At 39.2% G+C, this 25158-nt stretch overlaps 2 protein-coding genes across 2 annotated transcripts in view; both read right to left on the minus strand.

Annotated features, from left to right (window-relative positions):
• The window catches only part of LOC125240467, a 32717-nt gene extending 12021 nt beyond the window's left edge, over window positions 1-20696 (minus strand). The window contains exons 1-3 of the mRNA XM_048148359.1: window positions 20552-20696; window positions 16584-16698; window positions 585-837 (exon numbers count right to left, since the gene is read on the minus strand). Coding sequence (XP_048004316.1) covers window positions 585-837; window positions 16584-16698; window positions 20552-20696 — 513 coding nt within the window. The remainder of the gene's footprint in view (window positions 1-584; window positions 838-16583; window positions 16699-20551) is intronic.
• A 742-nt stretch (window positions 20697-21438) lies between these two features.
• LOC125240468 lies at window positions 21439-24670 on the minus strand. Its single transcript, XM_048148361.1, has 2 exons — window positions 23317-24670; window positions 21439-21576 (listed from the first exon to the last, which is right to left on the minus strand). Exons 1-2 carry the CDS (start codon window positions 24175-24177, stop codon window positions 21439-21441), a joined length of 999 nt encoding a protein of 332 aa, XP_048004318.1. The 5' UTR covers window positions 24178-24670.
• Window positions 24671-25158: the final 488 nt, after the last annotated feature.

The following is a 25158-nucleotide window of genomic DNA, read 5'->3' on the forward strand; positions in this document are numbered from 1 at the left end:
CTGGGTGGCTAGCCGAATGGCACAATCGCTCACGAAACGCTCACGAAACGAAGCGCTAGTAGATATCTAGATATCTCTATCGCGCTTGCGTATTGGCGCGACAGAGCCAGCGGCGTATCGCTTTCGTTTGGCGTCGGAGAAATGCCATTCGGCTACGGGGTCTGGTTTATATTGTCAGATGATAATCAAAGTCACTGAATAGCATCACAAGTTCATAGCTATACTGTGTACCATATTAGTATCGAAATTAAGTTGTTTTGTTTTTCTTAGTTTGTGAGTTACGGTTGTCACCTGCCGGCCAAACCTGACGCTGCTGGCTCTGTCGCTCCAATATGAAAGAGCGATAGAGCCAGCTACGGTAACGATATGAGCTAAGCGTTTGTGACGTTGGCTAGGTACCCTGGCGGTCTATACATAGAAAGAGTTCTTGGAAATACAGGATAACATACCTCAGAATGTTCTGGAGTCAAAGGTAGGAGTCGTATCTGGGCGCGCGATCATCGCCAGAGACAGCGCGCTGGTACGAGAACCGCTGAGTTCTCGGGAATACTCGACAAGTCCTGGTACGAATGGCAATAACATACCTCAGAATGTTCTGGAATCAAAGGTTTCCTCCTCAAGCTGGAGTCGTATCTGGGCGCGGGGTCCTCGCCGGAGACGGCGCGCTGGTACGAGAGCCGCCGGCCCTTCGAATCGGTCTTCGGCTCGTGCAGTGAGTTCTCGGGAATGCTTGAGAAGTCCTGGTACGAGTGGGCTTCGTACATCTCGCGGCTGGACTCGTCTTGCGTCAGGCGGCGCAGGTAGTTGGTCAATCCTTCGCTGGCCACCCATGTTACTCTGGAAAACAGGACCAATGTAAGAATGTAACATTAAGTTCTTATATGTATAATTTCGAACATACTGAAATACATATTTCGAACGTCCATGTATCACATTTTTTAAGGCAATTTCAGATGAAGAGGACCTTTTCACAGTTGAATGAAACCATATATGTCCTTCGATGACAAATGGACAGTATGGTAAGGATAAATAGAAAAATATGTGCCATTTCCTTCAATGTGGTTTTTTAATTTAAAACGTTGTACATTATTTTATGTTAACTATTTACAACTTTTGCACACGACCCCTACGCGGTACCTATCTGTAAGTATGTAAAATTAAAATACCATTTGCGATCGGTATGGCCGGAGATATAAAAAAAAAGCAGCAATCGTAGTGTCGTCCCGTCTTTTTCCACTATATTAATATGAAAGGGACAACACTTCAATGTTGCCACTTTTTAATTTCTACTGATTTTTGCCAGACTATGATTTCATGACGCTGTCGAAAGTCGAAAGCCGATGAGCATGGGACATGTTTTAACAAATTCTATTTATTTTGTTGAAGCCATCATTAATACCAAAGAGGATAGAGTATTAAAGAGAGTTACTGTCAAAGTAAAATGTGTAATCACAGTGCATAGACTGCCATCTCTCGACACAGGCTTTAAACTTTTGAACCTTAGTTTTGACAATTTGGCCCATATTCTTAGCGTGATATGTTTTAAAATGTCAAATATTAATATTAGCGCCATCTAGCCGAGCGTACCCCAAAGGTGTATCGCCATCTAGCTCACCGTACCTTATTCTGTATGGTTTTGGGGTACGTTTTTTTCTTAGACTTTATCGGTCTTTACGAAGTTATATAGGTCTTTGTTAATACGTACCTATCCACTATAACGACGCTTGTCGTTTCCACGAGGACAAATAGGCAGTGTGTACCTACTACTGGGGACGCTATTGGACAACACCCTGCATTTTATGATTAAGCACTGAGACTTGGCACAGGTTGTTCCTTGGGTGGCCCTGAGTAGATAAAGATCGGGAGGCATTGAGAGCCCCCCTTAATTTAGGAGGGAAGAGGGGGGGAAGGCTGGCGCCGCCGCGCTTCCTTTGAAACCATATTTCTCTAAAACTATACAAAATAGGGCATGCGATATATCATTTTCGGATAAATGAAGGACGAGGAATTCATTTTTGGAACAAAAAAAATGTATTTTAGAATAAAAATACAAAATAAAATGGGAAAATCTGAAAACGAGGTTTTTTTTTATACATATTATTGCACATTTTATGAAAACTGTAATGGTTTTTTCTAAATAAAAAATATTATTTAATAGCTACATTTAACTAGTTTTACAAAATGTATAATTTTTTATAGAAATATATTATACGACGAGTGATAAAAAATAATTTACATCGCCCGATAGGGTGATTTGAATGCTCATTTTAATAAGTTTTGTCAATGATTTCAGGTATAATCACTATTTTTAACACACGAAAGCCGTAATCATTGTAGTTTATGGCTATTTTAGTGATTAATGTACTTAAAATAAAAAAAAATACAAAAATTTTAAAAAATATTAAAAATGTGATAATTTTTTAACATTATCCTATTTTGTTCTTTCTACACAATATATATCTAAAAGCAATAAATATCAATAAAAAGCCACATTTATGCAGTTTATAAAAATATATAGTTTGTTATATAAATATATTACGAAACGCGAGATAAAAAATAATGAAAATGAAAATTTTAATGTACGGGTCAGCTTGCATTATTCGATGAGGTGAGGTAAAGGTACTACCCGCTATGCAGTGGAGTTCGTCTAGTAATACAGAAATATACTTATTCTAATAATGTTTACACATGTAGGTATATCACGACCCAGTACAGAAAATTGTAAAAGTCCTATAATATAATTTATTTTGATTGTAAAATAAAATTGCATGTGACTTATATTGCAAAAAAAATGTCTTAATCACGTTCTCCTCTCCTGAAGCAGTTCTGCATGCATAGGCTTGAAGATTTTTTAGTTTACTAGCAGAATTTAGTTACTTCCTTTGGGCCTCCTTAAATCGGTTTTACCCATCCATAAAAGATAAAATAAAAATCGTCATATTCTTCCTTTCAGTATCAATGATAGTTAGTTATTGCGCAATAGTGCCATAAAAAATAAACTTAGATTCGTATTAGCATTAAACATTAATGATTTTTGAACAAAGACATTGCTTTCGTACAAAGGAGAACCTCAAAAAATGGTCTGACTAGACGAAAACATGTGTATCGGGGCTAGTACTCAAGGCTCTCAAAAAGTGTAGCTATTTTGAGTTATTCAAATAAAACAACATGAATAGTCTGAATTTAATTATGTATATGTTATGGACCAAGTGATTAATAAGGGCATTATGTATAATGCCCGGGCATTATGAATAATGCCTAGCTGTATTGGGCAAAGTGATTAATCATTGTCTAGACGCCATTTTTTATCACATTGCCCGGTCATTATGATAATGCTACGTGATCGTTGGGCAAATTGATAATAAGTTTAACAAGTTTTTCTGAACGCCATTTTTTATCACATTGCCCGGGCATTATGATACTGCTACGTGATTGTTGGGCAATTTGATAATAAGTTTAATAAGTATACTGGGTGTTTCCTAACAAATAATGAAATGTAAATTGCGCTTTCTTGAATAAGCATACTTTTTAACCGCCGCCCTTAAATCTCAAGGAAGGTGGTTCTCAATTCGTCTGTATTTTTTTATGTTTGTTCTACGATGTCTCCGCCGTTACTGGACCGATTTAGATTTTTTTTTGATTGAATACAGATTGGTCTCATTTTTAACAGAACCCAGTTCTGATGATGGATCCTGGAGAAATCGAGGGAACTCCTCAAATCTGAAAGGCATACATATAGTGATTTTTATGTTTTTAAAGGAACAGCATGCAATTACTTACGCATTCTGCAGAGCTAGTTCATCATCTAAGTTTATTAACAATTGGTTTTTGACACCTAAAGTGCTATTTTATCCCTCTACTAGCGAGAAAGGGACACTTGGACATACCTACTAAACAAACTAGGCGTTTCACCATCTTTGCCATGCGTGAAAGTACACTTTTATGATAGCGCTTACCAGTAGCTATGTCTATCTATGTCTCACTAAGGCTCGAAGCGAGCTCTGATCTGTGGTCTATGTCGGACTTGTCGTTTAACTCTAAATCATTGATTATAAGTCCTAATCTTAGCCATCCTTGACATCGAGAGGTCCTGCGGCACTGCAGGCAGCTCGCGACGGTGTCCTTTGTAGTTTGATATGAAACTGCATACAGTCTCTTGAACAGATCGGCACGAAAGTCTGCTGAAGCTGCGCCAATCCATCTATTAGCTTTGCTACATGTTTTATTATTACTCTGCCCGGGACGGGCATTATGTATAATTCCCGGGCGAAATTGAGCTATTCGGTATGTTATTATCACTTTGCCCAACAGAGGATAGGCATTATGTATAATTCCCGGGCAAAATTCTGCTATTCGGTGTGTCTTTTGCATATCTCTGGATCGTGGACATGCGTGGACCTTTGGGAGGCATGCGTGGGGCCAAAGCCAACAGCACAGAGGCCTTTTAAGACATTTTAATGTAAAGGCAAGGTATACACGTGGCGGATACCACCCCAAACGTAGATGGTCCCCGCCAGGTGCAAAGACTATTGCAGTGCAGCACTTTTATGCTACGATGGGAGTTAAAGTCATGGGTTATTGTTTTATAAGTTGGATGAACTGGATAGAAGGCTATGGGAGGAAACTATCGGGCACCTGACAATAAGTCTCACAATTGTAAAAGACAGGCGGTGACTTGCCAACTCATTGAGTGGGCCCTGCAAAACGGCCGCACACACGGTGCGACAACAGAGCAACACTTAAAGAGTGGCTGAAAGGTTGTCGAGAGGTGAGACTGCGGTATCCAGATACCGGTGATCCGTTCAGCAGGCCGCCGACGTTATGACACTTTCCCATTTATAGTCTGGATTCTCAATACTCTGTAATTTTCTTTGTGTAAATAAAATAAAGAATCTCTATTCTTGGGCAAAATTCAGTTATTTGGTGTGTTATTATTACTTTGCCCAACAGAGGATGGGCACTATGTATAATGCCCGGGCAAAATTCAGCTATTCGGTATGTTATTATCACTTTGCCCAACAGAGGATGGGCATTATGTATAATGCCCGGGCAAAATTCAGCTATTCGATGTGTTATTATTACTTTGCCCAACAGAGGATGGGCATTATGTATAATGCCCGGGCAAAATTCAGCTATTCGATGTGTTATTATTACTTTGCCCAACAGAGGATGGGCATTCTGTATAATGCCCGGGCAAAATTCAGCTATTCGATGTGTTATTATTACTTTGCCCAACAGAGGATGGGCATTATGTATAATGCCCGGGCAAAATTCAGCTATTCGATGTGTTATTATTACTTTGCCCAACAGAGGATGGGCATTATGTATAATGCCCGGGCAAAATTCAGCTATTCGATGTGTTATTATTACTTTGCCCAACAGAGGATGGGCATTCTGTATAATGCCCGGGCAAAATTCAGCTATTCGATGTGTTATTATTACTTTGCCCAACAGAGGATGGGCATTATGTATAATGCCCGGGCGATTTAATTATTTGAATAGTTATTATCAAACTGCCCACTCACAATGGGCATTATTCACAATGCCCGGGCATTATGTATAGTGCCCGATTTATCACATAGTCCATAACATATATATCACAACATCCACTGCATAAGCACATCAGCTCCGAACATTTAATTTAAAAAGTCTTTTTTTACGATTGCACCTTACGCGGCACTGTTTTTTACACCTCCGACAATTTCGAGGCATGTTTCTGCAGCAACAGGCAACGTTGCGGGCAAGTAGGCTCCCAAATACCAATTGTTACAGACTTTCGTCCAACCACAAGTAGCAAATAATGGCAAATTTTGAATTGGGTTTAGTTGACCCCATAAATGGACACCTTGATATACCTATTGAATTGCAAGGCAGCTTTTGTCGGTGAAATGCTGTTAATTTGGCGGAGGGTTCCGTAGTCCAGGAAATGGACACCTTAGAAAGATATACCTATAACCCTTACAAAAATGGTGCAAGGCAGATATTTGTTGGATGAAATGCTAAGGGTTTTAATTTGGCGGAAATAATTTTTTTGGTTAATAACTATTTTCGGAACACTCGTTAACCAAAGTACAGGACTGCGGAACCCTACAGATCTGCCCGAATAATAACTATTTGTCACTCGTTAACCAAAGTACAGGACGCAATTATCCATAGAATTAATTAGGCAAATAATATAGATAACTACTATTTCACAAGATGTATTAAGATCAGATGTATATATCTGACCTATCATATCAATTGATCATTTCATGTAATATAAATAGTTAAATTCAGACTATATAGGAGTATGTTGTTTAATTTGAAGTACTCTAAATAACTACACTTTTTGAGAGCTTTGAGTACCTTTACCTCACCTCATCGAATCATACAAGCTGACCCGTACCGTACATCAAGATCGCCCTGCCACGTCACTTTCATTATTTTTTATCTCGCGTTTCGTAATATATTTATATAACAAACTATATATTTTTATAAACTACATAAATGTGGCTTTTCATTGTTATTTATTGCTTTTAGATATATATTGTATAGAAAGAACAAAATAGGATAATGTTATAAAAAAGTTATCACATTTTTTTTAATTTTTGTATTTTTTTTATTTTAAGTACATTAATCACTAAAATAGCCATAAAATACAATGATTACGGCTTTCGTGTGTTAAAAATAGTGATTATACCTGAAATCATTGACAAAACTTATTGAAATGAGCATTCAAATCACCCTATCGGGCGATGTAAATTATTTTTTATCACTCGTCGTATAATATATTTCTATAACAAATTATACATTTTCTAAAACTAGATAAATGTAGCTATTATATAATATTTTTTATTTAGAAAAAACCATTACAGTTTTCATAAAATGTGCAATAATATGTATAAAAAAAAATATTGTTTTCAGATTTTCCCATTTTATTTTGTATTTTTGTTCTAAAATACATTTTTTTTGTTCCAAAAATGAATTCCTCGTCCTTCATTTATCCGAAAATGATATATCGCATGCCCTATTTTGTATAGTTTTAGAGAAATATGGTTTCAAAGGAAGCGCGGAGGCGCCAGCCTTCCCCCCCTCCTCCCTCCTAAATTAAGGGGGGCTCTCGAAGCCTCCCGATCTTTATCTACTCAGGGCCACCCAATGAACAACTGTGCCAAGTCTCAGTGCTTAATCATAAAATGCAGGGTTCCCATACAAGACATAGCAATAGCGTCCCCAGTAAACTCCTCAATTGAGTCCTTATGGTGGCTATTAGATAGGTTCACGGACGTTTGATGCGGAACTTACAAAGTAATGGACCTCTTTACCCGATCTGCCGTAGTCAACACTTTTTTCTGTTAGATTAATAGTTGCTCTTATATGTATAGATACGCAGGGTTTTTACAATAGGAAATGTAGAAATGTAGAAATTTATTCAAACGACATTTACTTAATCCTTAACAGGGCAGAAGAATTTTGGAAATTAGTCAAATTTGAATTCTGTCAAATTGTCAAATGAAGTCTAAACTATGGTAGTAAATACATAATATGCTCCTGCCCTATTATGGGTTGATATTATTCTAATCACCCGTAGGGCAATTTCACATAACTCTAACGTCTGCAGTGTCTGCACCCCATACAACCATTTCAGTCGCAAAATCTTCAAATCAGTAACTAACTGTCAAATGTGACATAACGCGTGGTAACGTCGTGCAAACAATGCGACCGTATTGATACAATAACAAAATGTAGTCGTCGTGTGCACTCGTTACGGTAACAAAATGTGTACGAATTTGTGGCTGTCAATGTCACTGTCAGAATGACTTAACGACACTTTATTAGTCGACGTTTGCACACATAACGGTAACAACATGTGGACGAATTTGTGGCTGTCATTGTCACTGTCAGAACGGTTTCTGACAGTGACATTGACAGAATTTGTACACACATGTGTAGGTCTGATTACCGAACTGCTCCTAAACCACTGTATCCGCAAATGACAATCTGAAATACGAAGGTTTCTCAAACTGTCTTGTGAAGTTGTGGACTGGTTGCTTTGAATCATTTAAATATGAGCGAATTAAATAATAATAAACGACGACGACCATTTAAGCACTCTTCGACATTTTATAGAAATGTGGGAAAGTTAAGAAAAGTGCAGAATGATAATACAAATAGATAAGCACTTTATAGTTACTTAATGTATTAAATATATAATTTTTAATTCTTATTGATAAAAATGAAGTGTAGTGTTGCTTTACACAATAAAAGTAAGAATCAAATGAAATAGAGTATTTACTGTGATATTAATAGAATTTCTGTTGCGCAATGATAGTTTTTTTCAGTACAGATGCTGCTTTTTTTAACGCAGTAGTGCGAGCAAATCAAGCAATGATTCATTTCTTGTCTGGTCGAAACTCTTAGCTTAGATTTAGGTACTGAAAATCGTCGTACGATACACGTGCGAAAAGGACATTCACAACTCGTGTCGATTTAAAACACTCCCTTCGTTCGTGTATTAATTTATCGCTACTCGTATCGATTTTCCTCTTTTCCGCACTCGTATCTACAAGTATTTTGTTTGGGTTACAAAAAAAACACATTATTTACTCTACTACGTTTTATTTATGTCTCTTTAACATTACAAATTTGTAGACACTTATCTATACAAAAATCTTGACAAAAGAAGTACAGATCGCTGAAATTAATGTTGATAGTAATATTAATGACGACTACTTCCACAAGTGTCAATTGTGAAATGCCGCAAAATACTAGTTGCTCTATAGAAGACCATAATAATATGATCCCCGATCCTTTACAACCCAGCAGCTCGGTACGCACGTTACAATTTTTTTTAATCTTCTTTAGTGAGGGCAACTGAGTACGACGGCATATTTAATTGTTTATAAAGTTTGAGGATACCTGGAAAAAATGAATACAAGAAGCCATTTTGAAAATCCAATAAATATTCACTGCTTTCGGTCACGCGTGTACGCTGCGACCATTTTGCGACCGTTTGTCGACCGTTTGGTGACCGTTTGGCGACTGTTTTTTACATGGAATATTACCGTCTTAATCCATATTTTAACAACTTTATTGGTTTTCTAGGCATTATTTTTATTATTTCAGTATAGTATATGCACCGGAGCACTAAAACTTCACCAATCAATATACATAACACGCAAACACCGAGTAGTCAATAATATTATTACTGGTTAAACTGAGGTAAATTGATGGCGCGTTGATAAATTTAGACTTATTTTATGAAATCACTCGAGCAATTTAATTGGCCATGGTAATTAGCCCACATTATATTACAAATGCAAACAATATTTATCTTTAACAAATTCTTACGCCATTACATTTTAATGTCAAATGATTTTATTTCTTTTTTACTTTGACGTCTCTGACAGTCGCCATTTGAAAAGAATGAAATGAACGAATGATTTTGGGAAAGTAGTCGCCAAACGGTAACAATGTGTGCACGCGTAGTGCACACTTCTGTCACTTCTGTGACCATTTGTGCCTGTTACCAATCGTCCCCATTTGGGTCGCCGCGACTAAACGTCGACCGTACTGCGACTAAGCATTGAGACCCGAAGACCTGTGTGTACACAAAATAGGAGGATTTGCGTAGGAACGGCGACCGATTATGGTTATATGGGACGTCTGTGTCTGTAACCACTTCATATCATATTTATTTATTTATAATCGAATTAAATTATCAATTTATCTATAAACAAACTTACATATAAAGGTATTAGTGCATCATTTAATAAAGGAACTTGCAAATAATTGGTAATTCACATCACGGTGTGTTCAGTCAAAGGAAATAGTAAATCCGATGTACTTTGGATATGTTTAGGAAAATTAACAATAGAGGGCGTGAAAAACAATTATATGCCGTAGTGCAAGTTGTTCGCTAGATGTCGCTGTTACCCCCGCAAACTGGGTAATGACTTGTTGTCGTAAAATGTCTAAGTATTTTTTGATGACCAAAATTTTCGCTAGATGTCCCTGTACCACCCTCAAACTAGCGAACGGTATTCTATGGCTAATTAGAATTACATGTATTAAATTGTGGACCATGGGCAGAAATGTCCCCACCCACCAACAGAAATGAAACATGTCTCATTTAATAGATCTTAGCAACCTGATGTTTTTTTAACCCCTGACGCAAAAACGAAGGGGTGTTATAAGTTTGACGTGTCTGTCTGTGTGTATGTCTGTAGTGCTGTTGATAAACAAGCATGCGGGGCTGCGTGATGGTAAACAGTCACCGCAGCCTATAGACGGATGTAACAACTCACGTACGCGTTACCGACCATGTGACGTAAAGATCTTATGCCACAATACCCAGTAATTGCACTGCCATGTCTCACCCTTCAAACCGGAACACCGCCGCAATATGTAAAAACAAAACACGGTTTTCCAAGAAAACCCCATACATAGGGTGATCCTCGTCATACTAAAAAATCATCAGTTTGCCAAGATCTATTAAATGAGACATGTTTCATTTCTGTTGGTGGGTGGGGACAGTGTCCATACAAATTTGCACATGGTCCTTTCAACACATATTTGTGACAAATATGTTAGCGTTCAAATGCTTATTAATGTGACTGGTTGATGAATGACCTATTTAGAAATCCCGCTATAAATATGTGGCGTTCCATGTTTAAAGGGTCCACATGCTTTATGTTCTAGAAGGAACCTTTAGGCATGGGAAGTACACATGAAAAGTTGTCGTAACTTAATAATAGATGGCACTGCATTCGAAAATCTTGACTGATAACTCTATACCATACTATTCAATATACTCTATGATTCACATAACTCTGTTATATGGAATTACCCGATCTATTCGCTCTTATACTCGGAATCAAATAATGAAGAATGCATCGTACCGATAATTAGCGGCCATTATTCGATCGTACTGCCTTGCAATAAAGTCCTTATTGCGACCGCATTTTAAATGACTGAATAGATTGAATTTTTATGATTGCGTGTCGTTAAGTGCAGGAAAAAGCGCACCAATCTTTGAAATCTATGAAAGTTTCTACATAAACTTGCATTTACTTTAAAGTTATAGCCAGACCAAGATAACTTACAGCGATTTTGATGTGAAAGTCACAATGACATAAATAAATAATAAATAAATATATTGAAGACACCTTACACAGATCAACTTAGCCCCAAACTAAGCAAAGCTTGTACTATGGGTGCTAAGCGACGACATACATACTGAAATAGATAAATACATACTTATATGTATACATAGGAAACATTCATGACTCAGGAACAAATATCTGTGCTCACCACACAAATAAATGCCCTTTACGGGATTCGAACCCAGGACCTCGGCTTAGCAGGCAGGGTCACTGCCGACTGAGCCAAACCGGTCGACATACTCGTAGCAGTTTGACGCTTAAAATAACTCTTGCAACTTCCTTGCAATGCAACGGCAAAGCTATCAAAACCGTTACCAACTAAGCTTGGCTTGGTGTAATATTTTAATTTTTAACCCTCGACGCAAAAACGTCGGGGTGTTATAAGTTTGACGTGTCTGTTTATTTGTGTGTGTCTGTCTGTGGCATCACAGCTCCCAAACGGATGAACCGATTTAGATTTAGTTTTTTTTTGTTTGAAAGCTGAATTAGTCGGGAGTGTTCTTAGCCGTCGGCGTAGGCGATCGATGTCGGCGTCGGCGCGACGTCGACGCGGCATCTTTTTCCATACAGTTGACCCGAGTGGCCCGACGCTACGCTCGCGAGACGCTAGATGTGGAAGGCCTATAGTGGACCGACTTTCATGGATTTTTTCAAAATTTAAATTTTGTGGGTTAATTAAGGTACTGGTGGAAAATTCTGGAACTGACCTTACACAGATCAACTTAGCCCCAAACGAAGCAAAGCTTGTACTATGAGTGCCAAGCGACGATATATATACTTAAATAGATAAATACATACTTTTATACATAGAAAACATCCATGACTCAGGAACAAATATCTGTGCTCATCACACAAATAAATGCCCTTCGGGATTCGAACCCAGTACCGCGGCTTAGCAGGCAGGGCAGGGTCACTGTCACTAAAGTCGCCGTCAATAGAACTTGTGAACAATGTAAACAAACCTTGTAGTCAAAATGTTTTTAATTTTCATTCTTACTCATCAGATACTGGCTAAATCCATGTGTTATTTAATCAATTCATATCACATTATGATCCTCAACCTTTAAAATAATAAAATTGTGCTAGTATATTGATATTTTATAGAACAGTTTGTTTACACTGTTGATAATTTATATTGACGGCGATTTTACTGACTGAGACAGACCTGTCGTCACATACTAACTTTAGACATGCCAATTAATGCGCTCAGTTTTTCACGTGCATAAGAATTGGTACACCACCAGATAATGGCAACCAATTTAACCTTTTAATTTCAGAATTTCTTGCGAAAGTCTAACACTCATGAAACAACGGGATTTATTAAGACCGCATCGATTAGGTTACTAGTCGGAGCAATGTAAGGCGTCACGGGAATGTTACTTCGTTTCCGACGTACAGCGTCGTCGATAATCGTGTGACATTAATTTAATGAGATCGTGGCAGGATAATATCATCAATACCTACCACACCAAGCGCAACCCGTTCCGTAACGTACGCTAGTCGGAATTGCTCGAACTATGTCAACGGTCTACTAATTTACATAGCGTCAGAAAAAAAATACCCTCTGTCACTAACTTTTAACAGTTCATCAGTCCATGTTTACTTGTAAGTGCCTTTTAAACTTATAAATAACTGTCATACGACGTAAACGTGACGTATGTTGTTCATCTACGAGGCTAACATATTCAGTGCCACTACCCGATAACGGGTTTTCTGCCCGTAGGCGCTTTTCGGTACATTTCTCCGTGTTATCGGCTACACTGGTAGCGCGTACTGCGCGTAGCACATGCTAGGCGTGCTAGCCCTGAACATGTTAACAACTAAACATAATGTATTTGGACGCTGATGACCTGACTGAAAACAACATTACCATTCTATCCTTGTTTTATCAAACAAACATACTTGACCATCAGTACCATCACATTCGATCGACACGATAACCATAAAGCGAGATCGGAGGCAAGTGCGTGGGTAGAGGTGGCCTGAGTTATTATCACCGCGTTCGTTCCCTAAAGCTCTGTTCTGAATACAATACAATACAATCCTTTATTGATAAAACAAAATTTTACACTATAAATTTAAATAGATATCATACACGAAAGAAAAAACGACAAGGCCCACTGGTGGCCGAGCCGGGAATCGAACCCGGGTCTTCAGCTTACGCGGCTAACGTCTTCACCACTAGACCACCCGCCCGCCCTACGACAAGGCCCACTGGTGGCCGAGCCGGGAATCGAACCCGGGTCTTCAGCTTACGCGGCTAACGTCTTCACCACTAGACCACCCGCCCGCCGTGGTACCCGACGAAATTTCTCTAGTGTATGTTATCTCTGTGATAAGGCTAGGCGCCTTTGACCAACTCTAAGGGCGAGCAATTAGTGCTTGCACCTCCTATACGAATCCTTTGCAGGATTACGATATAGCGAGAGAGATGGTGCTGCCATCTATACAACTAGGGAACAAATCAAATTATTTTATTGAATATTTTTCGATTTGTTCTTTTTTTCAAGTAGTCACACTACTATATATAAATTATAAATTTAAATAGATATCATACACGAAAGAAAAAATGACAAGGCCCACTGGTGGCCGAGCCGGGAATCGAACCCGGGTCTTCAGCTTACGCGGCTAACGTCTTCACCACTAGACTCTTAGTCATTGGGATTAGTCATTGACAACCAGCTGAGGTTTGAGAAGCATATAGGAGAATTAGTGAAGTCGTGTTTTTTTCGTCTTAAGGTCTTATACCAAGTACGATACCTCTTAAATGAGGAAATTCGTAAGTTGTTGTGCGAATCGCTGGTACTCTCTAAGTTAAATTATGCAGACATTGTGTACGGGCCACGACTATTGGAAAAAACTCGTCGTCTTATCCAAAGAGTCCAAAATGCCTGTTTCCGTTTTTGTAGCTCAATACCACCGAGAACACACATTACACCATACCTTAACAAAGCATCCATATTAAGCATGTCCTCACGGAGGCACTTACATCTAGCTAGTCTCTTATTTGGCGTTTTGAATGACAAAAAGCCCCATTACTTATTCTCTAAAATACGCATATCCTCTTTCCATGAACGACATGGTACACGGTCTACCAGGCGCTGTCTCCTAGAAGCTCACCCTCACAAAACTGTTGCTTTTACAGGCTGTTTCCGATATCTCGCAACCAGGTGCTGGAACAATATCCCGCCCCCGATTCGTCAAATTAAAACTAAATTTACTTTTAAACGTCATTTAAAAAATATATTTTAGAAAACCGGCCAAGAGCGTGTCGGGCCACGCTCAGTGTAGGGTTCCGTAGTTTTCCGTATTTTTCTCAAAAACTACTGAACCTATCAAGTTCAAAACAATTTTCCTAGAAAGTCTTTATAAAGTTCTACTTTTGTGATTTTTTTCATATTTTTTAAACATATGGTTCAAAAGTTAGAGGGGGGGGGGGACGCACTTTTTTTTCCTTTAGGAGCGATTATTTCCGAAAATATAAATAATATCAAAAAACGATCTTAGCAAACCCTTATTCATTTTTAAATACCTATCCAACAATATATCACACGTTAGGGTTAGAATGAAAAAAAAATTCAGCCCCCACTTTACATGTAGGGGGAGTACCCTAATAAAACATTTTTTTCCATTTCTTATTTTTGCACTTTGTCGGCGTGATTCATATACATATTGGTACTAAATTTCAGCTTTCTAGTGCTAACGGTTACTGAGATTTTCCGCGGACGGACGGACGGACGGACGGACGGACGGACGGACGGATGGACGGACGGACGGACGGACAGACAGACATGGCGAAACTATAAGGGTTCCTAGTTGACTACGGAACCCTAAAAACAAAGTTTGGGTATCCCTTATGGCTACCTGGTTGCAGATTACCGGATTTAGCTTTAGCTTTAGCTCTAGCTGTAGCAATTATTTTACTAGCTATCGATCTAACAGATCAAACACACATTTCTATTCATCATAGCATTCATCTCACTCGTTTCATAGGCAATTATTTATAGATATTTTAGGTATATACTTTCATCTCTTTACAATATTTCTTATTCAACCAATTATGTGTTATCGTGATCTGATCTGGTTCCGGCAGAATATCAGTGCTGCTGCCTCAGGGCGTAGCGTAATACTGAGCCGTAACCCTTTTGTCTTGTTGCGACGCGCACAGTATCATAGTACGCTATGGTAAAAATCTGTGTAATTTCCTGTTTTCCAATTTGCTTATTATGTATTCTAATTCTTTTTTGTAAATTATTTCTTTTGTGTATTCTGTGTGTATTGTGACAAACAAATAAACGTATATCTATCTATCTATCTATCTAGACCACCCGCCCGCCGCCGCCGCCGTCTAGTGGTGAAGACGTTAGCCGCGTAAGCTGAAGACCCGGGTTCGATTCCCGGCTCGGCCACCAGTGGGCCTTGTCGTTTTTTCTTTCGTGTATGATATTTATTTAAATTTATAATTTATATATAGTAGTGTGACTACTTGTAAAAAAGAACAAAACGAAAAATATTCAATAAAATAATTTGATTTGTTCCCTAGTTGTAAAATTTTACACGTCAGGTACATTGGCTTTCTTTCTGCTAGATTGAGTAATTAACAGGCAAGGCTGAGCAAGCGAATTACGTATGCATAGGTACCTATATCATCACTACTTTGAAAAAATCTCGTATCTCACGCTGCTCGTCAAAGTTAAAACGCAGTAAGTCTATATGTATTCCATACATACTTACTACAATTTTCTTTTCATTGACAGACGAAGATACAAGTTTTTTTTAAAGTAGTGACGATATGTATTTGTTTGCCTACAGTTTTACCCATTGATACAGTGTTAGGTCCTGAATAGGCATCAATTGAATAGTGTGCGTCAGACACGACTTTAGATTTAAGTTTTTCAAAGAAACATTTATCGCTAGTTGTTGATTTCAACTCGAGCGGGATTTTGTTGTATACTTTTGTTGTATGCATACACTTCTTAGACTTTGGCTAGTCGTGTTTGAGGTGGGTTATAGAATACATTAATATTATGAACTTAAACTGAAAGAGCTCTGTAAGTTCATTTATTTTAAGGGTGCACTCATGCGCTTAAATTAAGAAACATTCTCAAGGAAACCCATATTTTAGGAATCAATTGTTTTTTTATACTTATCTATTAAGGTCCCTACATCCCCTAGTCTCTACATAGGTACCTGATTTCATATAGTATTTAGTAATGTTTTATACAGTTTCTACTAAACGTATATACTTTCTCGAAAGATCTTTATTCGTTATTCAGTTTTCTTAAATATACCTAACAATCATACACCGAAGTTAACGGAGTTAAAACAACACCTTAATAAAATTGTCACTATGTGGCTCAAGTTCGAGCCTATTTTTTTTTCTTTTCCGTCTAACTGTGATTAGTAAACAACAAGTGAAACTCATTCATACCTACTTACCTGTTGGATCTAGACGTTTTCCTTCTCCGCTGTCCGCACGCGGAGTCTAGCCCAGAGCTCATGGAAATAGCTCGAGAATTCAGGAGGGAGTCTTGATTGTATGCTCCATTGCTGCCTGGAAATAACACAGGTAAGGTTAATGACAGTAAAGGAAAAAAAACTGATTTATTACTTGTGATAAAGTTAAAATACGCCTTTTTTATACACCGTGTTTTTTCCGTTACACATTTAGTTAAATTCGAGAAAAAATGAAGGTTTTCATACATAATAATAGTTATTTGTTATACAAGGGGGCAAAGTTGTATTTTAACGCCGAGTGTGGAATTGAAAAACGAGCAAGTGAAAGGATTCTATAGTTGAACCGCGAGCGAAGCGAGTGGTTCGAGAATAGAATCCTGAACTTGCGAGTTTTTTAACACACGAGAAGTAAAATACATTGCACCCAAGTGTAACACAAAACTTTTCCCCTCACTATAGCGAGGAAACTACAACGCAAAAAATGCGTTTATCACTGCTTCCAGTAGTTCCACAGGTGGTAAATCATCTTTATTACTAGATTCACCTACTTTTATCAATTTTAAAACAGTTAATTTGACTTTATTCAAGGTCAAATTACTTTACCAACTAGTGGATAAAATGCGTTTTTACCCGCTGGTATTAAAGGACAAAACACGTGTTTCCGAGCTAGTGAGGGGAAAATGAGTTTATTAGTGTCGGAGACCCTTAAGAATTACATTCAAGTTAGTGTCAAGTGATTGCCGTCACATGTAAAAACAAATAACATTAGGAGTTGGTAAAGGCTGTCACATACCTACGTGTTCAGTAATTATCTTAATTTTTTAATAACTCGATAACCGTAAAAGTTAAGACGCTTGTTTCTTAGAGAAATTAATTGTATTTGATCTAAAGAACCTTCCCTTAAAGTGTACAGAATTCAATAAAAACATTTTTTAAACTAAGCCTATAAATGACGCATTTTTGTATAAAAAATAAATAAGGTTGTGCGACTTAGGCGTCCGCACAGTTTCTAGTGAGGACACTTTTGCACTTAAGTGTATAATTTACAATTAAAACGGTATTACATAACATGATACATATAGGTAATACAAAAGACAAAAATAAACACTTTAATACAATTTGAATACATAAGGCACGTTCTTTCATAAATTACTTGAGTCCTGGGTTGAGTCCGTATGCCTGAATACAGTTTATATTTGATGAATTCAAATGGCGCTTCTCTCTAGGCAATGACTGTAAATTGCAGCTATTCGTTCGCAGCAACAGTGAAGTTAATATTTAATCAGTCTAAAATGTGCCTCTGCCAAACAGAACTCGAGGCCAATTTACACTTCAATACATTGCTACCCCTACACTCCGCAATGTAAGCATAAAATCGCATGCGAGTTCCAACGCCGTGTCAATGAGCCTAGATTATAAGCGAGGCGAGTGAACCATGAAAAACCGCAAGCCATATGAGAAGTGTCTTTTCAAAAGGGCTTATTTCCATTTTTTCTTTTTTTTTAACTACGAATGCAGTTTTTCTTAGTATAGAAAATTACGCGTTGTTTTGAGATAAAAGTTCAAAAAGTCTCGCATGAAAAGTGCTTAATTCTCAAAAACATGGTAATTAAATATTTATTTAGGTACACGTGTTACGTTTGATGTAATCATAGCATTAACGTCAACTTACAATATTACAATTTTGCAAATTAAATAATAATTTCAAAATCAATACCGTGGAATTATTAAAAAGTTCAAAGTGGAAATAAGCCCTTTTGAAAAGACACTCCTCATAATTATGTATTTATGTGGTCAACCCTGGATAAACCTTATTGGTATGCGCGAAGGTTAATTTCTAATTATAGCCGTGGCCCTTTTTAACGGTATACAGAACGCTCTGATTCTAGGGTATCATAATCAACGTGCTCACCTATGGCTCACCTTCTGGGTACTACACTGTGCGCAAAAAAGTAATACCAAAGACATATGTAACTCCGTATAGACGGATAAAGTCTAAGAAAAAACGTACCTCAAAGCCATAGAAAAAGGTACGGTGACCTAGATGTCGTTACACCTTTGGGGAACGCTTGGCTAGATGGCGCTAATATTAATATTTGACATTTTAACACATATCAAGTTAACAATATGGGGCATGGGCCAAATTGTCGAAACTGAGGTTAAAAGTTTTAAGCCTGTGTCGAGAGATGGCAGTCTATGCACTGTGATTACACATTTTACCACAGAATATATAATAGTACAAGTACAGAAGGCTCACTGCTTTGATGTTTACGAAATGCCGCCTTTTTAAATACCTACAAAATTCTTACAAAGAAACGAGCCGCACGTGCGCGGCGTCCGGCGATAGGGTTACCTATGGATTAAAACGAATTAATACTCACATAAAATGTTATACTATTATATTCAAGTCTTAGGTACTTTCTAAGTATATATACTGTATTTATATATTTTTGTTCAAGTTCCAACATTACAAGCCTTATTGAACTTTTTCGTGGGACTTAATTAGTAGTAGATCTGTGTAAGAATGTCCTATGGTATTTATTTTATTCATGATGTCTATTTAACTAAGTATTATTAGCCATTCGACACGCGGACATCGCATATGAACCTTAAAAAAACTCGCGACGTAAAGTAACAATAGAAAGTGCGAACGTGCATTCCGTGAGAACGCGCGCCACCCCTGAGTAGGCCGCGAACTCGCGGCCGCCAGGATGTACTTGTAGCGCGGCGATAGAATCGCAGAGTGAGCCGCCCCTGAATCTTTGACAGACGCCGTGGCTTGCGTGGGCGACGGTGAGCGACGGCGATGCGACGCCGAAATGACCTTTTATGGAAGTTTGACGGTCGCGCGAGTAACGGCGTAACAACTCTCTATAATACTCGATCCTCTTTGGTGATACTAATGGTAAATTTTCCTAAATCTTAGTTCTACCGTACCTGTATAGATGTAATATAACAGTTCAGTGCACCGGCGATTTGGCGACGCGACTGCTAGAAAATGGAAAAGCTGAAGTAATGGAACGACCACTCCTACAGTTCCCAACCTTATGCTTGTGTTTTCTAACTGAAAGATTAATCAACGCAGAGCCAAAACTACATACTACCTATATTCGTTACTTTGAAATTTCGACAGCAGGACACATTTTAAAAAGTATAATAAGAAAGAAAGTGATTTTGACCAGTTATGGCCTTGTTAAGTGGTTTAAGAAACCAATATACATTTTGTTCAAGTTTTATTTTAAGCTATGAAAGTTGTATATGTTTGTTCAGCGTTTTATGTATTACGCGAACTTAGCTGTGGGAATCAGCTATAGCCCGATAAAAGTAAATGTAAATAGTGATGTGAAATAAATACTTTATCTAACAGTTTTACGAATTGGATATCTACTTAATAATCTCTTCTTAATCCGTACCGAATAGTTACAAAATATATCTGCTTTTATCACATTTGTACTGATTATTTAATCAGCAAATATCAATGTTATGAAAGGGCGATATTGGTATCAACCACTGACCAGTCAGCAATAACTTTTATTTGGTTGAAAACAACAAAGTTTCTATTCGTTTCTATGTACCTACTCTCTAAATTCTCATAACTTGGACCTGTACCTAGGTACCTACTTAGGTACTAGCTACTTAGGTTTGGCCTCATGCCTCACTCAGATCTCTGCTTCGGACCCTTTTCTCGGACAGTATTAGTCAAATATTATAAGTGTGTTGCCAATACGACTTGATGGGAAACGGACTTATAATATTAGTCGAATGCAGTTCGAGAAATGAGTCCTTGGTTGACGTAACACTCAAAAGGCCCGTAGAACCTCAATTATAATAAACGGGTAAAGTAAACGCTGCGCTGGCTGGCTGCTCTCAGCCATTGACGCTCGGGGCTCTCCTCAAGCTCCTGCATCACACACATGGCTTCTTGTATGGTATGACAGTAGGTTACTCACCGGTGGGGCTGCCCTGGCTGTGCACGACGCTAGGCTGGCTGGCCGAGAGCACCGGCACGCTGCCCGCGCTGTCGCTCGCCGCGCCGAGCGTCGAGCTCGACGCCACGCTGGCCGCGCTCCCGCGCACCTCCTGCATCACACACATGGCTTCTTGTATGGTATGACAGTAGGTTACTCACCGGTGGGGCTGCCCTGGCTGTGCACGACGCTAGGCTGGCTGGCCGAGAGCACCGGCACGCTGCCCGCGCTGTCGCTCGCCGCGCCGAGCGTCGAGCTCGACGCCACGCTGGCCGCGCTCCCGCGCACCTCCTGCATCACACACATGGCTTCTTGTATGGTATGACAGTAGGTTACTCACCGGTGGGGCTGCCCTGGCTGTGCACGACGCTAGGTTGGCTGGCCGAGAGCACCGGCACGCTGCCCGCGCTGTCGCTCGCCGCGCCGAGCGTCGAGCTCGACGCCACGCTGGCCGCGCTCCCGCGCACCTCCTGCATCACACACATGGCTTCTTGTATGGTATGACAGTAGGTTACTCACCGGTGGGGCTGCCCTGGCTGTGCACGACGCTAGGTTGGCTGGCCGAGAGCACCGGCACGCTGCCCGCGCTGTCGCTCGCCGCGCCGAGCGTCGAGCTCGACGCCACGCTGGCCGCGCTCCCGCGCACCTCCTGCATCACACACATGGCTTCTTGTATGGTATGACAGTAGGTTACTCACCGGTGGGGCTGCCCTGGCTGTGCACGACGCTAGGCTGGCTGGCCGAGAGCACCGGCACGCTGCCCGCGCTGTCGCTCGCCGCGCCGAGCGTCGAGCTCGACGCCACGCTGGCCGCGCTCCCGCGCACCTCCTGCATCACACACATGGCTTCTTGTATGGTATGACAGTAGGTTACTCACCGGTGGGGCTGCCCTGGCTGTGCACGACGCTAGGTTGGCTGGCCGAGAGCACCGGCACGCTGCCCGCGCTGTCGCTCGCCGCGCCGAGCGTCGAGCTCGACGCCACGCTGGCCGCGCTCCCGTGCACCTCCTGCATCACACACATTGGCTTCATGTATGAATAAGATTAGTATACGGTCGAGGAAAATGATTCTTTAGCAATTTGCTGTTCAAGTAAATTTCTTAGACACATATGTACTTATGCTATAAAGAGCTGTCAAATGTAAAGTGAACCGTCAACTGCTAAAGAATCAGTTTCCTCGTCCGTAGGTACATACCTAGGCCAGTAAACTAAGAAGAAATGTCTCTGATCACATGCAATTGTCGGCCGTGGCGGAGACGAATCAGGAAACATGTGATCTGAGGCTTTATTTACTGGCCGAGGACTATTTTTCTGTTCGGCCGAGCCGGGAAGCGGCGGTTACTTCGTCTAACGCAGTGGCCTGAAATTTAACGTCTTTCGACCGGAGAACGGAATAATATCTACATTACGATACAAGTGCGTAAAAAAGCTAATAATTATATGATGCTTTTTTCGTGCAAGGTAAACATTTTTTGTTTTTTTTTTATTCAGTACAGATGGTGCTTTTTTTACGCACTAAGTAGTGCAAGGAGTGGGTCGTTTCTTATCAGGTCGAAACTTCAGAGGGCAGATTCTGCACTAAAAAACGTCGTACGATACAAGGGCGAAAAGGAAATTCGTAACTTTAGTACAGGTGGCCCCCCGAAGTTTCGAACTGACAAGAATGAATCACTTCTCGCACTACTTAGTGCGCAAAAAAGCACCATCTGCGGGCCGATTTTTGAGTCTCACACGTTCGAATTCAGAAAATTGTCACTGAAAATAATAAGCAAGTCACCGTTTTAAACCGGTATTTTAGTGACAAAATCCCGTATGCGAGATTCAAAAATCGCCCCCCTGTACTGAAAAAAATATTTTTACCTTGCACGAAAAAATCATCAGATAATTCTAAGAAAATCGTGGGCATCAGTTATTTTTAAAAACAATTTTCATTTAATAAGTAGAAATTCGATTTAATAATAACTACTGAACTAAACGATGTAAGCCAATTTGATTGATCAGATCGCGCAAATTCTTTTGTTTTATATTTATAGCCCATCAAAGTATTTTCTAAATTCCAATTAAGATACAGGGGGACATTTTTGACTGTGGGAAATTTAAAAATAGATTTTTTTCTCATTTTTGAATTTGTATGGCTAGGTCAAGTTTTTTATTTAATCTATTTAGACTTCTTGATCCGAGTTTTTAGTAATTAAAAGGTAACTTATTATTACTGGTAGACTAACTTAGAGATAAATAATGGTTTTCAAGATTTATGCAAAATAATGAACACAGCGGCTTGTCTTTTACCACCCTAGAGACTCGTACTTCCGTTTGAATTTTACCACGCTTTTTATTATGATATGGCAAACGTTTCGTTAACACATTTCATTAAATCTAATTCGCACTTCGCAGGTGTCATTTGTTTACAATAAAGTCATAATGGTACAGAGGTAAAGTACTTATTAGTACGTAGTACGAGTATGTAGTTATGTATACTTTATATTATGTACCTACATCTGCAAAGTTTAAAGACGCATTAAGTTTTTAGTAATGTACAACGGGGCAAATGTAACTGGTCCATGTTTTCCATGTTTTACAATGTTTTACCGGTTATAGGTTTATGGTAGGCATGTTCAGTGAATATATGTAGAACTCAACATCATAGTGTAATAATGGAAAAAATGGATCATCGCAGTTACAATGGCCCCCCAGTCGAGATTTGCCCCGATGTACCTGTATTTTATTTAAAATACCGACAGCGCTTACCTGTTGACTAAGTGCAGTCCTGTTGTAATCGTCTCCATCCATGTCCACTTTTTCATTTAAAGATTGAAGAGAAACTGACATGGAGCCTCTGCGCGACATAGTTTGAGACTTACTCCCTAACGACTGTCTCTTGAAAATCTCTGTTGTGTTCTTTATGAAACTATCCATCTTTTTTCTAAAAAACGAGGATTTTCTCTCCAGTGGAGATTTACCTATATAATGCAGATCCATTTCTGATTGAGACAAACTCTCTCGCCGCGATAACATAGTGTTGTCCAAAGATAATTTCCGCTCCCGGTTTTTGACGGCGTTGGTTTTGGATTGTAGTGAATCGACTTTAGAGAAGGATTCTTCTCTGTTTAAGATATCTTGGTTTGCCTCGGACTCTTTGAGGGCACCGTCCGCTTGCGAAGGAGACGTGTCAATCTCCTGAGTCAGGGGATTACTATTGTCAGTACTAAGTGCTGGTTGACAGTTGTCCTGCTGAAGTCCCGGTTGTTGTCCTGTATTCATTTCAACTTCATCTCGCAAGTGCGGGGTCGGATCTTCACTATCATGATTTAAATTATTTACTAAATCGACGTTCTTGGCTTCCTGGAAGTCTTGGTCAGGTTTGTCTTGGAGGTTACTGTGATCATCGGAAACATCTTCACTGACATCAGTAAACTCGTTTTTGTCCATCACGACACTGCCTCGCGGTGCCTTTAATCGCATACTACTATTCATTTTTACAGATCGTAATATCTCCTTTATTTTTAAATTTTCTTTCATAGACTTGACGTCCGTGAATAGAGGCGATTTTTCCTTTTCCACATGTTTCATGGGCTTATCTTTCTTTGTTTTTTGCCTAAACCTATCCATTTTTATTGTATCAATTGGTCACACGATAATCACTCAAAAACCACAGCTAATATAGTGCCATAATAAAATTTGTAAGCAAAATTAGATTTGACTTACATATGTCAAATGTGTAAAATTTCGACCTGCTGATATTATAACACCTGTACACATCATTTTAAACAACACAAGAGTGACGACAACACTTATCGACAAGGGCGATAGGTTCGACCCCGCGGCACCACGAGTCGATTAAAGATTTACGTGGAATCCATTCGCACTATTAGATTTAACACTGAAACATTTGTAAATGTAACTGTACACTAACTAGCGTATCGATGTCACAAGAGGAACGACGGTATGTTACTCAACGAATGTAAACATGTAAAAGAACGGGTACGTCCGCGCCTTATCAGCACCCAGGCACTTACTACCAATAATATTAATAAGGCAGGTATGCACGTGCCACCTGCACGTTAAAGGAAACTATTTCGCTTGTTTTATTCATAAAAATGAGCAAACATAATATTAAAGTTTTATCGTCTGTTATTTTGCGGTTGAATGGTAGATGTAGTAAGTCTTGAACTGAATGAGTTAGGGTAATAGTTAGCTCCGTGTCGCGAGAAGTGTGTCAGCCGCGCATGTCGTGGATGTCACCTCGCCTCGCTCGAACCCTATCACACGGCGATATTTCACGTCTTAGATAATCGCTGATAACGAACTGCTATCATTGAGAAATAAATGGCTAATAATTTATTTTTTTACGATCGCAAGCATTTCGTTAATCATGTTTTTGTTAATTCAGTGAATAATTCCAGAAGCGATTTATTCCATCAAAACAAACTTAAACATATATTTACATGTAACACAATAAACCTCCCGTCTCTTTCTCTGTACACCTGTCTCCATGCAATTACAATAGCTTTCTACCGTAATCAGTCGCCTCACCATACCACAAGTTTGACCTTGACATATTCGCTAACATCGCCCTAGTTAATTACTAAT

This window comes from Leguminivora glycinivorella, chromosome Z (genome assembly GCF_023078275.1).
Source record: "Leguminivora glycinivorella isolate SPB_JAAS2020 chromosome Z, LegGlyc_1.1, whole genome shotgun sequence".
Lineage (NCBI taxonomy): Eukaryota > Metazoa > Arthropoda > Insecta > Lepidoptera > Tortricidae > Leguminivora > Leguminivora glycinivorella.

What these genes read in the sequence shown, in the direction of transcription:
- LOC125240468 (XM_048148361.1), bottom strand. Translation starts at nt 24,177, where the DNA reads ATGGATAGGTTTAGGCAAAAAACAAAGAAAGATAAGCCCATGAAACAT. An exon ending in GGACTGCACTTAGTCAACAG is followed by an intron (nt 21,577 to 23,316) that starts GTAAGCGCTGTC and finishes TGTGTGATGCAG; the next exon opens with GAGGTGCACGGGAGCGCGGC.